The sequence below is a fragment of the Vanacampus margaritifer genome, chromosome 8, assembly GCF_051991255.1.
Source record: "Vanacampus margaritifer isolate UIUO_Vmar chromosome 8, RoL_Vmar_1.0, whole genome shotgun sequence".
Lineage (NCBI taxonomy): Eukaryota > Metazoa > Chordata > Actinopteri > Syngnathiformes > Syngnathidae > Vanacampus > Vanacampus margaritifer.
Window position 1 is genome coordinate 424815 of NC_135439.1, and position 16594 is coordinate 441408.

At 47.5% G+C, this 16594-nt stretch overlaps 1 protein-coding gene across 2 annotated transcripts; it reads left to right on the forward strand.

The window, feature by feature from the left end:
* The first annotated feature begins 2081 nt into the window (after positions 1-2081).
* On the forward strand, positions 2082-14669 carry sparc (secreted protein, acidic, cysteine-rich (osteonectin)). Of its 2 annotated transcripts, none has more exons than XM_077573117.1 (10): positions 2082-2200; positions 6240-6305; positions 6494-6649; positions 8145-8229; positions 8937-9058; positions 9273-9393; positions 10836-10969; positions 11277-11425; positions 12363-12511; positions 14064-14669. In XM_077573117.1, exons 2-10 carry the CDS (start codon positions 6249-6251, stop codon positions 14090-14092), a joined length of 1002 nt encoding a protein of 333 aa, XP_077429243.1. In that variant the 5' UTR covers positions 2082-2200; positions 6240-6248; the 3' UTR covers positions 14093-14669. The 2 variants fall into 2 exon arrangements, with proteins under 2 accessions (XP_077429243.1, XP_077429244.1); XM_077573118.1 differs by lacking the exon at positions 2082-2200 and adding an exon at positions 4937-5100.
* Positions 14670-16594: the final 1925 nt, after the last annotated feature.

The following is a 16594-nucleotide window of genomic DNA, read 5'->3' on the forward strand; positions in this document are numbered from 1 at the left end:
GGCCTCCCATTTCTTGCGCAAAGGAAATCATTTCCAAGCGTCTGAAAAAGTGGGAGGAGCCCAAATGTTTTGCCTCCGGCAGGTGAATGCAGAACCCGATGAAAAACAAACACGCCTCCTCCTCTCCGCTACCTTTGACTATCGTCACACCTGCGCATTTTCAACCACACTTGACCTTTGACCTCTCGGTCCCGTGACGGCGCCGCCACGCACCAACCTGCCCGACGCCACGTCGGCACACCGGCGAGAGAAAAAAGGAGGAGGAGGTAAATAAAGGAGGGAGACCAAAAAAAGTGAGCAGTCTGGCAGGAAAAAAGAGGGAGTGTGATCCCCTCCCTTCCTGCCCCCCCCACAACCCCCTCCCTCTTGTCAGCCTTTCTGGAAGCTTTCAGGCAGGATGGAAAATGCCACGTTTCGTGTCGGCCACAACCAATTACAACCCGCCCACCACCAATCCAGCTGTTCCTGTCATCAGGAATCAGACGACTGGCGCACTCCATTGCGTCTGTTTGACTCGATGTGAGAAATCGCTTGGCAAATAAATATCGCCAACAATCGGATCATGGTAGCCAAAGTGGTGGTCATGCTAAAATCTTGATGAATTGCAGAGCGCCCGAACCACACCAGAAAATGGCCCCAATGCGCTGAAAAGACCAGATGCGAGAAAATGCCGAATTTGGATGGATGCAATATGACATGACTCCTTCTTGTGACTGCAGGCCAAGTCAGGCGTTAAGATGTCTTATTGGTCAACAAGTCGTCGGGTGCAAACGACTGTCGTGTTTAGCATTGGCGGTCGGGACGCACCTCCGAGCGGGAGCATCAATTGTCGGCTTTGCCGCAGCCAATCGGGCTGCTGCTGTCCGAAACAAGCCTGCCGCCGTCAAGGCGTGGAACCCGCTCACTCGGACGTGAGGACAAACGTCTTGCAAGACCACCGCTTGCCGTCCTTTCAAAATGCCGCCAGAAAAAAAACACCTGCAGGAATGAGAAGACGCTCCAAAATCTGACAACAGAAAACAAAGACAATCCAATTCCACTGCACGACGTCTCTCTTTGAATTCTCACAACGTGCAAATGAAACAAGCATTTTCCACATTGGAATGTGACAACGAACCAACATCAAAGGCCCTGGACTGGGGTTCCACAAGTTGAATGTTCTTATTTTAAGATTTTGCAGAATCAAGTAACAAGATAAATGAAAAAAAAAAAACAAGTACGAAAACAATCAGACAAAAGTAGTGGTTTCGTTCCAATTACTAAACTCATTTTTCGTCCTTCCAGCACCGGCTGGGTGGTCTCGTGGAGTGCCCACCCTCAGACTTGGAGGTTGTGGGTTCAATCCCCGGCTGGCTCATTACAATGAAAATGGGACCTTCCCTGCTTGACACCCATGCAAAGTTATCCAAGCGTAAAAAATACTTGTGTATTTGAAGACAATAGTTCTCTTTATTACAGCTTGAAAAAAGTCCAAATGACCTTTTCATGTAAAATACTATTTTCAAGACAGCTGTGGTTGATATGATTACATTTGCGACTTTTCTTTTTGCAGTGAAGCCGTGGTTTTATAAATGGCCAATATTTAAAAAATTTAAAAAAATCCATGATTTGGATTTAGTCTACAATATTTTGAGGGGGAAAAAACATTTGCGAATTTTCCGCAAAGTGGATCACCACCAATGAAATGAGTCCTTTTTGTGAGCCCTGACGCGAGGCAGCGACCAGTCCGTTGTTTGTCCTTATAAAGGTAAATAAGGTCAATTCCACTGATTGTCACATCCAACTAAGTGGGGGCGAAATTCGTTCTCCGCATTTGACCCATCAATGATTGCGCTCGGGAATCACATGGTGATCTAACCCCCCCCCAATTCCAACCCTTTGTACTGAGTGTCATGTCCGTTGTTCGTGCTTATGTCCCTGCAAAAAAACGACTTTTTCATCTGGTTGACATAAACGTGGACTTAACGCGAGTTATTTTGACGTTCTTTTAGCAGCACTTTGGTCTGCAATGTCAACAAGAGCTGCTCCATTTGTGGTCACAGTTTGGCCTCTCCCACCGGGCGGGGTAAATGGGGGGGGGGGGGGGGGGCGGGGGGCGTCCTTATCCTGCCACAGTACATGTCCACAGTGGGAAGCGTTCAGAAGTCTTCAAAGTTCTTCTTCTTTGCGCTGACTTGTCTGCTGCTTCTGCTCCCAAAAGGTAAGACTTGATTTCAGTCCTTCTCAGTTATTTGTTTGTTGTTTTCGTTGTTTGACAGCTGCCTCGCTGCACTTCAGCACACAAAACACCAAAGTGACATCATTGTAGATCTTCACACGTTTTGTTTTGTTTTGTCAACAACACGTCATGTGAAAAAGCAAAACAAAAACATCTTTGCGTATTTGAAGTAAAGCAGCTGAGCAACAACAACGAAAAGAGTCGCAATGAAATGAAGATTGTTTGCCACATCGGCAACGGGGGGGCTGAGGGGGCTGGGGGGGGGGGGGGTGAGGCTGGCGGCGCGTGTGGGGGAGGGGAAGGTCCTGAGTCACACGTTTGACTTGGAATGGCCAGCAAAAGGCAGGCGACACCTCAGCCCGCCGCTGCTCGCCCCCATGTGAAGGAATGCGCGTTGTCACGGCAACCGCGCGTTTGCTTACCGACCGACGCGGCGCCACTTCAAAGAGGAGCAACATTTGCACTAAGACGTCCAAATGGATTCCCACAAAAAGAGCTCAAATCAAACGGAAGCGTTTGGTTCGTTTCGAGCCAAACGTTTTCCCCGGACAAACTTCCATCCAAGTTGTTGACGCTTCATCTTCTCCCACACAACACACAAAGGGCTCATTTTCATCAATGACGTCAATCCAGAACAGGACCAGCACAGCCTGGCGGATGTGCAGGTGGACTGGACGGTTTGCAGCTCATTTAAGTCACGGTGACTCCTCTTACGCTTTTTAAATATGACACGAACCCTTTGCCAAGAAGGATGATGTGCAGTCGCAGCAATTTGCACTCGATTGTCGCTGCTCGAGACATGTGGCAACAAACAACATGAGCGGCGATACAAAATGATAACCACTGCGCCCTGATCAAATTGTGTTTTACTTTGCGCTAGCATTTAGACGTGGTCAGAACAATGGTAAATTCTGCCGCCAAATTGTCCCGTTGGCAGGACTGGACTGCCAAATCGGCAACATCAAAATCTGGCAGCAATTGTGAGCGGCAACAGAAGATCCCAAAGATTTCAAATCAAGTCAAACCGTGTGTTCATGAATGCTCAGCTAGTTTAAACGTTGAACTGAACAAGTTGCACACGAAGGAAGAACACTATAAAGTTTGCTACACATAAACGTGTACATGAGTTTTGGAATCAGCATTTCTTGTCCAGGTGTGCGTTTCAGGCGCTTCCACATTTACCATCAAAACTTTTTCCCCCCCAGACAAACTCATCGCATTTGTTGAGGTTGTTTCTTTCTTCCCGATATTTGCACCCGGCACAACATTTGAGTTTGTTCAACAACATCCATCTTTTTTGTTACGTGAATGTTTCCCTGTGCTATTTGTATTTTTTTTGGGTGCGGTGGGGGTTTCAGGTGTGCTCCCAGGTGGGTGTTGCATTTCCCTAAACACTGCCGGCAGGAAGTTTGAGTGCGATTGGAGCGATGCGAGCAGTCAGCACACACGCAGCACCTTGCTAGCATGCTGCTAATTATGCTAATGGCAATAATAAAAGCTTTTTCTGTAAGTAAGAAGCGAAGCAAGCATGAAAATTTGAAAAAAAAAATATTATTATTATTTTTTGTTATCTTTTAAGATGATTTTGGGGCAAGAGAAAGGATGAACCCTGACTGGTCGCCAGCCGCTGGCATCGTGTACAGTATCGATGTTCACAACTCGCTGGATTAAAAATGGGCGTTGACATTAAAGTTGCAGATGGACGAGAATCTCGGTGGAACGTCACAGAAAAGAAGAAAGGAGAAGAGAGGATGAAAAAGTGGTCTCGGGTTACTTTTGCACTCCGCTGAGCTCATCTTACCTTCTCTTCTTATTTCTTTCTCAACTATGGAGCTTTTGTCTCCTCAGCTGAAAACAAACCAGCACTACTTGGAAGGTCTCCAATGTTCTTTCCGGAGCATGAAAGTCAAGCGACTAACTTATTTCACCACTTTCACATCAGATAAGCATCAAACGTAAGCGTTAGCCACAGTGTGGATGTGCTATACGGAGCCCGAATGCAATGGCAGGCAACTGCCAGCCTGCTTTAGCATTAGCATTAGCATTAGCATTAGCATTAGCAAAAAAAACAAACATTTTTGATTTGAAATGGTCTGCTGTCGCCCATCACTAAATATTCGCCTTATCCTCTTTTAGTGAAAGTTGTGTGGCAGCAGCATATCAAAGATGTCTACAATACATATTTCTTGACTGTTCAAATTGAAGTTGAAGAAAACGTTTGAACTGCTGTTGTTCAAAGTGTGTGCGATTGGTTGCAACATTTTTATGGTTGCAACATTTTTATGCTCTCGCTGCTTTCGCCTCCACTTGAAACGGAATTGCGAGTCGGACAACTTCCCACTTGATGCCTTCACGTGTCAGGATGTTTATGGCGAGGAGAAGACCGTATTTGCGTCAATCTCGCCTTGAAAGTGCAGCACTGTGTGTGCGTGCGTGCGTGCGTGCGTCAGGTAGTTTTCCTGGCGAGCTGACGCTGCAAAGTCCGACAGCAAATCAAACAGCTTCGTGCAGCAAAGAGCGACTTTATGAGAGCGACTTTATGAGAGCGACTTTATGAGAGCGACTTTATGAGAGCGACTTTATGAGAGCGACTGGACGCCTTCCAAATAAAACACTTTGTTTGCTACTTGCGTCACCTCCTCCTCTTCCTCCTCCTCTTCCTCCTCGCCCAATGAGGATGCTGATGTTCCTCCAAGTCAAACACTCGTCGGAGATCTTTTTTCTCTCCCTTCTTTTTCTTCTTCTTCTTCTCAATGTTGCCTTTTGGCTATTTTTAGAAGAGACGCTGCCTTGTGCGCGACGTTTCCGTTCTGGAACTTTCCATCAACAAACAAACACGCTGGCTGAGCATCATCATCATCATCATCCTCCTCCTCGTTTGGGTACGTTTTGGACAATTCAGAAGTTCCTTTTGTGGGAGAATTGGAAACTTTTGAAGCTAAATGAAGACAAAGACATCAAATACGAGTCATTGCGGTTATGTGATGCATGCGCGCCAAAATGTGGGAAAACTCGAAACCTTGCCTTTGTTTTGTGTATTTCCAAATGGGAAGCGGACGCTGTGTTGAAGCTTACTAGCCGCTAGCTAGCCGCTAGCTAGCCGCTCCACAACAACTGCTACGAACTACTCGCTAGAAGGTGGAATAATCAAGTCTCAGAAGAGAACTTTGTTGACTTGTTGTTGTCCACATCAGCTCAAAGCAAAGTTCAACGTGAATGTTTTTTGCGTGGTGTTGTCGAGCGGCTCTTTCACGAAGCAGACCAAATCTCACAGAGATCGCCGACACTCCCAAAAGATGATCAGATCATCTGGTGGATGGAGGACAAGAACATTCCAACATTCCGGACGCTGATGTTGAAAGTCGTCCAGAAGAGCAGCATGAGATGTTTTTTTTCATGCTTCGTTGCCGGCACTTTGCAGCCCGCGAGCGTTCCCGACGCGTTCCTGATGTCTGCACGATAGAGGAGACGCTGCGGGGGAGTCGAAACAAACAAAAGCGCTTTGATGGAATTTGTCCTTTGACGGGAGACGGCGGCAGACGGAATTCCTCAACAGTGCAAGCTGACACGGCCTCAGACAACACTCGCTTGTTCCACGTCTGGAAAGCAAAGCGGCAATCAAGCAAAAGCGGCTAAAAGCGGCTAAAAGCGGCTAAAAGCTTCCCAAGCACCTCATACGTCCTCATACGTCCTCAGGGGACCTTCGCAATGGTTGCAAAGTGCACATATTCCACAAACTGTGGTTGGCGCAAAAGTGTTTCTTTGTCAGGGAAAATGTTACCAAAGCATCCAACACGACAAGAAATGCTCCGTTTGCAGCTCATTTCCATCTGCAGTCCGGATCCGTAGATAAGAAAGAAAATGAAGCCAAGTGTGATGTCAAAAGACACGCAGCGGTCCACAAGCAGGCGCTCCTCAGGGAATAGTCGGAGGCATCGTACTGATTCTCACCGTTGGTTTAAAAGCACGTGTGTTGAAATCCAAATCCAAAGTCTCCGTGTTTTTGCTTTTGTGTCCGCAGACGCCGACGATGAGGACGTGGATCATCTTCCTGCTTTTCCTGGCCGGACACGCCATGGCCGCTCCCGTAAGTCCTCGCTACGTCTGACAAACAATTACTGGGAGGTCCTCAGCTTTCTCAGAAAAACCTCAAACGTTCACGTCGGAGATCTTGAACTCATCAGTCACCCCAAGTCCACAATTCCGCTTAACTTCTTTGTAGTCGTCTTCCTTTAGCGTTTGCTTCAAGTGGCGCTTTTTCCTCGTGTTTGTCAGACTGAGGAGCAGCCGATGGACGAGGAGCTGCTGGCGGACGAGGAGCTGCTTGTGGACGAGGAGTTGCTTGTGGACGAGCCGCCGATGGACGAGGAGCTGGTGGCGGACGAGGAGTTGCTTGTGGACGAGCCCGAAGCGGAGGATTCTGTTGTTGAAGTGAGTCGCAAACGCTCATTGGCCAGAAATGTTTGCAGTTTGTCAGCTTGGATCTCAAGCAAAGCTCCAAAAGTTTTGGGCCCACACGGGTACGAAGCGAGAAGGTGAGCTCGCACGGCACAAAGCCACAAACGAGAAGGTTGCCTGCTCCATGGCTTTCATGTCACCTCCCGGGAACCTCCCGGTTGAGTCCAAAGGTCTTTGAAGAAGATGAAGACAAAACATCAGAATTAATGGAACAATGTGAAGACCGCGTGGAAGCCTGTCGACTTTCCAGGGAGCTGGACTTCAAAAAAAGACATTTTTCGAATCCCCTTTCTTTCTAATCCGGATCAAACTGATCTTGTAGGTTTTACCCGGGTTTTTCCCATAGGATCAATCTGATCCAGAAACCACAACCCAGATTTGAGGTTTTGGGATGGCGGGAATTCATGGATTCATCCCACTTGTACTTTTTTCCCTCCAATTTTTATTCTGCTATGCGGCACAAGATTCGTCCCGAATTCTTTTAGACAAAATAAAGCGTATCTTGGAAAAAGTGTCTCCCAAATGCCCAATGAAGAAGCCCAATCCTAACGTCCACCTTTTTGAAATGATTTAAGGAAAGAAAAAAACATCTGATGGCTCAATAGATGTCCGGCAAAGAGACGGTCGCATGTTCCGTCTCAGGTGAGTCCAAAATGGCCTTCAAGAAGATGGCGACCAGGAAGCAGCATTTATGGAACAACACGAGAATCTGACGGGATCCAAAAAAGTCCAAGGCCAAGAAAGTCGTGGATGTTTGTGCCGATTGTCGCTCATCCCGTCGCGGTCCTTCAAAAAGCATCACTTGAGCTTCACCAGGAACTCGACAACTCAGAATGAGACGTTGCGGACGGAAATCTTTTGGACTGAAGGTGAAACGTCTTCAACAAGCAAGAAGAGTCCAGTTGCCTTTTGCGGAACATTCTGGACGTTGAAAAGAGGAACGAGACAAGCTGGAGTTCGGATTCTGCAGCTGCTGCCGATGACGTCACCGTGTTTAGCGTCATTCCGCATCATCGTTCTCAAATCCCAAATTTCCGTCTGGAGGCCTTCATGGGAATAAAGAGAAGCTTGGAAGTCGTCCAGCAGGAAATCAAGCGCCAAGACAGAATGTTCTGGAAGCCGTTTGTTGTTTTCAGAGAAGAAAAGAAGCAACTTGAGCGTGTGAACGTTACAAACACGCAGCTGGAAAAATCCGCCCCTCAGGAAGCGCCGACGTCTTCTTGGCCTCGCCGCAGGCAGACGCAGCTGCTCGTTAGCGCCGGCCTCGCCGTTTGGGTCCCGCTCACGGGCTGCTCCTTTCAGGGCGGAACCTTCTGGAAGGCGGCCAGTCCCGCCTCAAGGCCTCCGAGGTCACAAATAAAAGCGGGGCCGAGCTCGCAATCGCTCGCCGCTCGCCGCTTTCGAACGGAAACGACAGCTTGTGCTTTTCAACAAACGCGTTGCTCAGCCTTGAGTCTGCTTTTCGCAGGAGACGGAGGTCGGCGCCAACCCGGTGCAGGTGGAGGTCGGCGAGTTTGACGAGGCCATCGAGCTGGAAGACGACGTCGTCGAGAGTGAGCGAGCGCACACGCCAGCGCAACCGCACGCACACACAAATGACACGTTCAGGAGCAGAATTGTGTCGAACCAGGACAACACTCGCAAAGTACACAAATTCACCAGGCCGGGTCCTCCGAGGGGCGAATTGCTCGGCCGCGTGACGTCACTCCCGGCACGCACACACTTGCAAATAAACGGATTGCCGACGCTGCTGCTCGGTTGTCGCTAGCACGTTGACAGAGCGACCGTTCATGTGCACATCAGGCTTAAGTCCGTGCGTGCTGGCGAGTCGCGCCGTCGTGAATTTGCCCTTCGGAGGACCCGGCCTGGTGAACGGTAGACCGTGGTAGTGCGGCAGGCACAACGTCACAACAACAAACACAAGCACACACAAATGGGATCCTTCCCAAAAATCGATAAATATTTCCTGGCCAAAAATAAATAAATGGTGACGGCGTCGCGTTCCGATGGCTCAATCACGAAGCTCGACTAAGTCATCAATTTCAACTTTCGATTCCAGCCATTCCGATTTTCAGATGTTTGTGTATTTTTCCCCATCTTATGTTTGGCTCCTTCTTATGGGCCTTCGATGGGCCTTCGATGGGCTTTTGTTTGGGCTTTCGTTTGGACTTTTTGGAGGAAGCGCGTGACTCCAAAAGCATTTTGCAGACGGCCTTTGTGCAAACGAGGCCACTTTTGATGACCATGTGTTTTTGTCCAGACCCGTGTCTGCAGTACCAGTGCAAGAAGGGCAAAGTGTGCGAGGTGGACGAGAGCAACACGCCCGTGTGCGTGTGTCGGGACGCCTCCACCTGCGCCGCCGCCGAGGGACACTTTGAGCACGTCAGTTCTCAGCGCCGACCCTTTTCCATAAGCAAAGCATTTCTTCGTACTTCCTGGAAGTCAACGGTTGTCAATGAAATATGTTGAGAGCGGCAGACGGCACCTCAAAGGTTCCCGGACCGAGCCAAGCGTAAAAGTCTCCGTGTTCAACCGAATGGAGAATTATTGACAAGACCCAAATGATTGCATCTCACTGTTGCCTTGACGTGTTCAGGTTTGCGGCACCGACAACAAGACCTACGACACGTCCTGCCACTTCTTTGCCGCCAAGTGCGCCTTGGAGGGAACCAAGAAGGGTCACAAGCTGCACCTGGACTACATCGGACCCTGCAAAGGTAAAGCCTTCAAAAGCCCAGAAAATATTCAGACAGATCAAAAAAAATCCACATAGAATTGTTGCCCATTTTAAATTGCCTTGAAATAATAATAATAAAAAAAAGCTTTGACTTGTAAGTCAAGGCAGCGGCGGACTGCCAAGCGTGGAAATAACTCCAAGCATCATCATCATCATCATCTTCATCATCAGCAGCTGCAGCGAGCGCTCTGCCATAGCTGAGATGCGCCCAAGCATGTTCGTGCACGCGCTCAAACTGGGCGTGGCTGGCGTGCGGGAGTGCCGGGTTCAAGTGGAGAACAGGAGGACGCCATTGATATGTTGACGCTTGTCTGGTGAATAAGATGCTAACTTGCTAACATCATTAGCACAATTCAGATCCAAGAAATGGACAGCGCTTTGCTTTTTACATTTTTTTTTTTATACAGTTGCTAAACACAAGTCCTTCCAAAACTCACTCAGTCAAACTTCCTGGGAAGAAAATATTCGCACCCGGCACCTGTTTGACAGATCAACATGAAATTGTGTGGACCCGAGCACAAAACTGATTACAAAGTCAGGCATTCTTGTGGAAAGCAGCAATTGTCCGCCAACTGCCGGGCTTGTCCTTTGACAAACTCCTACTTGAGATTCGGCCCAAATGAGTTCCAATCCGAAGAAGGCGACTGAAACAGTTGGGCGACCCAAAAAGATTTTTTTCAGACCAGATCATTTCAACCTGTGCGGAGCATTTCGATCGTTACCAAGACAAAAGTCCGATTTACAGACCTTGGAGAAGTTCGGCACCAAAGGAAGCGTTCAGAACCTGACGTGGTCCAAACTGGATGAGGTTTGAGAGTTGGCGTGGATGGCAAAGTTGACAGACTCGTAACAAGTGCATTTGGAGGCGCAGCCACGAGCTCGACATTCCTGGGAAATTGCTCGCTGGGATTTGGATGGCGGACATCAAAAACATTCGCCGTCGTAAGCGCACGCGCGGGAATCGCGACATGGCGGTCGTCATGCTTGCTTTAAAGGTGCGCTTCGCAGACGAGGCTCACTTTCTCCTCTCCGGTCGTGCAAACGGCAAAAAGTCAAGCGGAACCACCGGAACACATTCTGCCGCCCCAAAAAGAATTTGTGGAAGAAAAAGCAATTTCCGTCATCCCTCGCAAAAGCAGCAGCAGCTTGCAAGCATTTGAGCGCCAACTTTTCTTTGCCATTTCCAAGAAAAGTGACATCAAAAAACAAAATCTTGTGTGCTGAGCATAAAAGCGCGGATGTCGTTAAACGCTTGACTTCGTTTGAGGTCGTATTCAAAGTAGCAAACGTGATTTTCAGATCAAGTCCAGCGTTTTGCAAGCGGAAACTTCCAACGTGCAAGCAGGACGAGCTTTTGTGTTGTCATGTGAAAGTGGCCGTGATTCCTGGCAGGCGGCTTTACGGCGTTTTGTGCTCACGCAGACCTCGAACCCTGCCTGGACAACGAGCTGAGCCAGTTTCCTCTGCGTATGCGCGACTGGCTGAAGAACGTCCTGGTGACGCTGTACGAGCGCGACCAAGACAACGACCTGCTGACCGAGAAGCAGAAGCTCAGGGTGAGTCCCGCCCCTTTCGCACCGTCCGTCAGCGCACCGGGAAAGTCTGCGTCAGCTGTGAAACTTCACACTCGACCTTCAACTTTCCACACATTTCCTACTGTAGCGCTTCTGTTGTGACGCCAGCAAAACGCCGGCCGGCCGACAAGCCGCCGTTTTGGGTTGCTAACGTCCGCACACAACTTGCATTTCGGGTCGAGAGGCTGAACCGACGCGTCCATTCACCGAACATAGTCGTCCATGAATTTGATCACGGAAAGCGTCTTCCGCCGCGCCACGTGTTGACCTGCTGACTTTGGCGTGGCAGGTGAAGAAGATCTACGAGAACGAGAAGCGGCTGAAGGCGGGAGAACACACCCTGGACCTGCTGGCTCACGACTTCCTCAAGAACTACAACATGTACATCTTCCCCGTGCACTGGCAGTTCAAGCAGCTGGACCAGCACCCCGCCGACGGGTACGTGTGCCGGCGCCCCTTCGCGGACCCTCCGTGGCGGTCGCCGCTCGCAGCTTTATCCTAAAAAGGCCTCCAGACGGAAAAAATAAAGACATCCGCATTTGCATCCGTTTACAAGAAGGAAAGAATACGTGTATGTGCTGGCACGAGTCAAAACGCGGTCGCGTGGACCGGGCCAGCCTGCAAACAGCAAAAATATGTGTCATTACAAATGCAAGATTCAAAAATTCTTAAACAAGCAACGATAAACCGACAATAAGCATTTTCCACAGAAAATCCTCAAAAATCAACAATTCCATTTTTTAAGTACTTTTGGAAAAGAAAATCCCCGAACAAGTGAATTCATGGTGTCGAAGCACACTCTCGTCTCCTTAATACTGCATTTAGGGATGGGAACCGATAGCAGGTATCCATAGCAGGTATCGATAGCAGGTATCGATAGCAGGTATCGATAGCAGGTATCGATAGCGGGCCGATGCCTTGATGGGCTCTCCAGGCTGCTTTACGATCCGGAACTAAATGCACACGAGCACATTCAGATGAAAAGCACATCATTTCATTGGGACTTTTTCTGGCTACTGGATTATAGCGGCAATTATTTATTAAAATTTGTTTTATTGTGTGTTCCATACAAAATATACATTTTATGAATTAACGGCAAAAAGATCATGGAAAATGACCATAAATTGTATGCAGCTTTAAGGAAAAACGCTATATTGGGATATATGAGTCTTCCTTGAAAATGATTAGTCATTGTTTTTTAAGATCAACAGTCCTAGTAATCCGTCTGCTTTTATGAAGGATGACTGAAATAGCTGAAATGTTCTCTAAACGATGCGTCCGTTGTCAAACTAGTTGCCAATGAAAGTAAGAAATGGGTTATTTGCCGATGAATCGTAAGCGTCCATAAAAGCGGCGATGCTTGTTTGATTGACAGCTACTTGACGCACGGCGAGCTGTCCCCCCTCCGCGCCCCCCTCATCCCCATGGAGCACTGCACCACGCGCTTCTTCCAGGAGTGCGACGCCGACGCCGACAAGTACATCGCCCTGGAGGAGTGGGCCGCCTGCTTCGGCATCAAGGAGGGTGAGTGGCCCGCGCCCGACGCGCCCGACGCGCCCGTCGCGCCTGACGCGCCCGACGCGCCCGTCGCGCCTGACGCGCCCGACGCGCCCGACACGCCGACCACTTGCGCACGTTCCTCGGCTGCGTGCACAAAATGCCTTCAACGTCGTCGTTTGTTTTGGCAGTCGGCAGGTTGCAAACAAAGCTGCGGTGTTGCCTCGCCATCCGGACGCGCTAGCCTGGCAATGGGCAAAATGCGCAGACAAATCATCCGGGATGTCCCCGCCACATTTTTGGGGAACCCGAGCCACTTGATTTTCCGTCTCTGCCAATGGAGAGTCCAGATCACAAGAAAGAAAGAAAACAAAGAGCACATCCAATTGTTTGACTAACGTGGGTTGATTGGTCGTGCCTGAATTGCGAGGCACGAGGATGACATCACACGAAAGTGTTCACATCTGGGATGCAAAGCTAGCGTAGCAACAGCGCTAACCCGATACCACACACATCCCATCAGCAATGGCGAGATCTTTTCATGCCACACTAACACGTAGTGTAAGTAGATTGATTGGTCACATAGCACAGCTCCGAGCAAAGTTCCTTCATTAGCTTTAGCCGTAATCCAAGAGCCTTCAACGATACAAATTAGAATGATGGACAGGAAGTGGTGTGACAGGAAGTGGTGTGGCAGGAAGTGGTGTGGCAGGAAGTGGTGTGACAGGAAGTGGTGTGGCAGGAAGTGGTGTGGCAGGAAGTGGTGTGGCAGGAAGTGGTGTGACAGGAAGTGGCGTGGCAGGAAGTGGTGTGGCAGGAAGTGGCGTCACGACTCGTAGCAAAAGTAAACCGCAATCGTTCGCGACGTCATCACAAAACACAAAAGTACATTTGGAAATATTGATCAACCTGAAAGATAATTAGCCACTGAAAATGACGTGATGGATTTCCAATGATGCGATCGGATCTTGAATTGCGCACAAGAAGCAGGCGAGGAACGACTTTTGTCGCATTGAAGCGCTCAATTCACTTGAAATTGCTTCCTTGGCACCAAAAGAAAAAAAATGTTTCGGTGAGTTCTTCAGAGCGGCTAATAATGACTTTAATCATTCATTTATCTGCCAATGATTTCCTCAATTAATCAATGAATTGGATTGCAAAACAACAAGCATTTTTGATTTCCGTGCCTCAATTCAAAACACGACATCATTTCAAATTGACGGTGCAGAAAAAGTACAAACAAATTGATGAGGTCTCGTTTGTGGGTTTGGTCGCGAACATCTGCCAGAAAATCCTCCCAAAATGTTGATCGTTGTTTTCCGGAGTCAAAGACGATGAGACGTGTTCAAGCTGAGAAAATCGTTGTTTGCAATTTGTAGAATTAAAGTCGCTGGATGCAAATGGTTGCTTCTTCTGCATTTGTTTGCATCTTTTGAAAGCGCCGCCGACGTCTGCCGGACGACTTAACAGCAGCAGCCGCGGTTTGAATTGGAATTGCATCCGGCTTTCAAAGTTTGCCGGCAATTCTTTGCCGCCGCTAATTTGGTGACGTGCCGCTAACCGTTTTGTGTCTTTGCAGAGGACGTGGACAAGGAACTCCTCATCTAAGTTGGGCCGGCCACGCCACCGCTCGCTTCTGCCGGGACGGACGAGGCGCTCGTCGCTACCTTGAAAAAAAACGAATTGACTTTAGGTGCTAACTGCTTTTTCATTTGGACTTTTAAGTAACAAGCTTTTCTGCCTCTACCACTATTCGACAAATTCCAAAAGAGAAACGTGCACAAACTAACATCAAACTAAAGACTTCTGATGTACATGTTTTTATATATATAAATATTTAGACGTAAAATGATGTTGAAGGGATTTGATTGGACATCAATTCGACTAAAGTGTCGAAAGTGGGAAAATAAAGTTTGGAAATCAACGTTCCTGCGCTTGCTTTTCTGCTGCACGCTGACTTGGTTGACTTGTTTGTGCTCCACGACTTCGCTCGCTCGCGGCTGCCTGGTTTCCATGGCGACGCTCGCCGACGCACGCTTTCCACGCTGACGTTGCTCAAAGAAGACGGGCGTGTTTAAACAGGAGAAAGTCTCGCAGGCTGAGTTTTTTTCCCTCCAAAGTGTTTCTACTGACAGCAGCAGCTAAAATTCCTTGAAGAAATTCAATAAAGTCAATCAAACCATCAGACGTCTGCACGCCTTTCGTATCTTCATCACATCCTCATCTTCATCGCTGTCTCCAGGTATTAGACAAGCCCCATAACGACATTAGCTTGATTACGAGACCAGCATTTTGTGCCCATCAATTTGTTTCTATTTAACAAAGCAGTTAAACAAAATCATTCTCAGATTTTGGACATGATTCCCTTAGCTTCATCAGAACCTCCTCTGGGGACACTTTGAGTTTGGACCTCCTCAATTTGACGACGCACAAACCTTGTGTCCAGATATTAGGCCCATCCCACACGAACATTTAGCTTCCTTCGCCGGACCTGAAGTTAGCATTAGCATTATGTGCTAACCACTTTGGTCTTCACTTAACAATGACAAGCTTTTCGATGAATAATAACGATGAAGAACAATGTTGAATGAAAGACCAACTACCTGACTTGTATAAATGTGATTTGAAGAAGGGGAATCCTTTATTTCTATTTTCCCACATAAAAAGTAAACGAGATGCTTGCACCTGAAATACTCCCAACGTTGCGCATGTCTCAACCCATCATCTGCCGTCGGAATGCTAACGTTAACAAAGCAGCAAACGGCCTCCTTTCCCCTGGGAGAAGACGGAGGGCCGCACCCGCACCCGCACCCGCCCCACAACCCGGTCACCGCGCACACCTGCTCATCCTGCTCATCCTGCAGAGGGAAAAACGCACAAGAGCGTTCAGCTCCTTAAAAGGAAACGGAATCGCCGAGTTTCAACAAATCTCAACTGCTCAACAAACGATTCCATGATTGTGACGTCAGAAATCAGCAGAAAAGAGACTTGAGATGATAAACGCTGCATTTTATTTGAATGTATCCTATTAACTTGATGATCACGTGTGAACACACGCAAATTTAAGCTTCTTTACTTTAAACACTTTAAGCGAGCAGTCTAGCAGTAAACATAATTAGAAGACTTTGTGTGCATTTATATTGTTTAGTCGACGCAAATCTATATGCATTAAATACAGCAACTATAAAACGCAGCTAACAAGCTTGATCCACTTTATTTCTAAATTTCGGTTATCGAGTTTGAGCGACATTCAGCTTGTTTAAACTCCCTTTCATCTTCTTTGATCGAAACTATTGGATGTGCTCGTGCCAAACTCATTTGAGTTCGCGGACCACATTTGATCTCAATCGGGCTGGACCAGGATATTCCTGCTCGAAAAATAACCACAATTCCAAACGTTTCTTCGTTGTTTTGGTGCAAGTAATGACTACATTGGAAAGATAGTCACATTTATTGGTTATTATCTTGTTACAAATCATTTTAGTATGTTTTTTTTTTAAATAAAAAATGACATCAGTTTTTTTTTGCATCCACACGTGCAACTTAAAGATCACACATTAGGTGCTTTTTATCAAGCTTGTTGAGATCTAGGAAATATTTTTAAACGGCAGCATTTTTTATGAAGGAGGCTTACTTTTCTCCTGAAACTTAACAACTTTTAGACGTCCCGAGTGCACCAAGATCAGGTGTAAGAAGGTGTCAAATTCAGCACATCACAAAATTATTTAACTGGTTGTAAAAAAAAAAAAAAACTCAAAAAAAGAACATTCGGTTCTCACTTTTTTACATTTTACTAATGTCGATTTTTGGGGCTATGTACTGTACTATTTACTGCACAACGTGTTTACGTACTTTTTGTTATCTCCCAGATCCACCCAGGAAGAATTTTTTTCCCGCACCCGCCCAACTCTCCTCCGCAACTATTCAAAGGTATAATTTGTCTGTAAAATTGTTATAAGTTCAGATCTGCAGAGGAGTTAATGATCCTTGTGGAGTCTCTGACAAGGAGAGCGCTACTGCCACCTACTGTAGTGGATGTGCAATCTCATGTAATTCTAGTACACACAAAAAATGTTTTTGCTGGGGTCACACACACGGCCCCTGTGATGG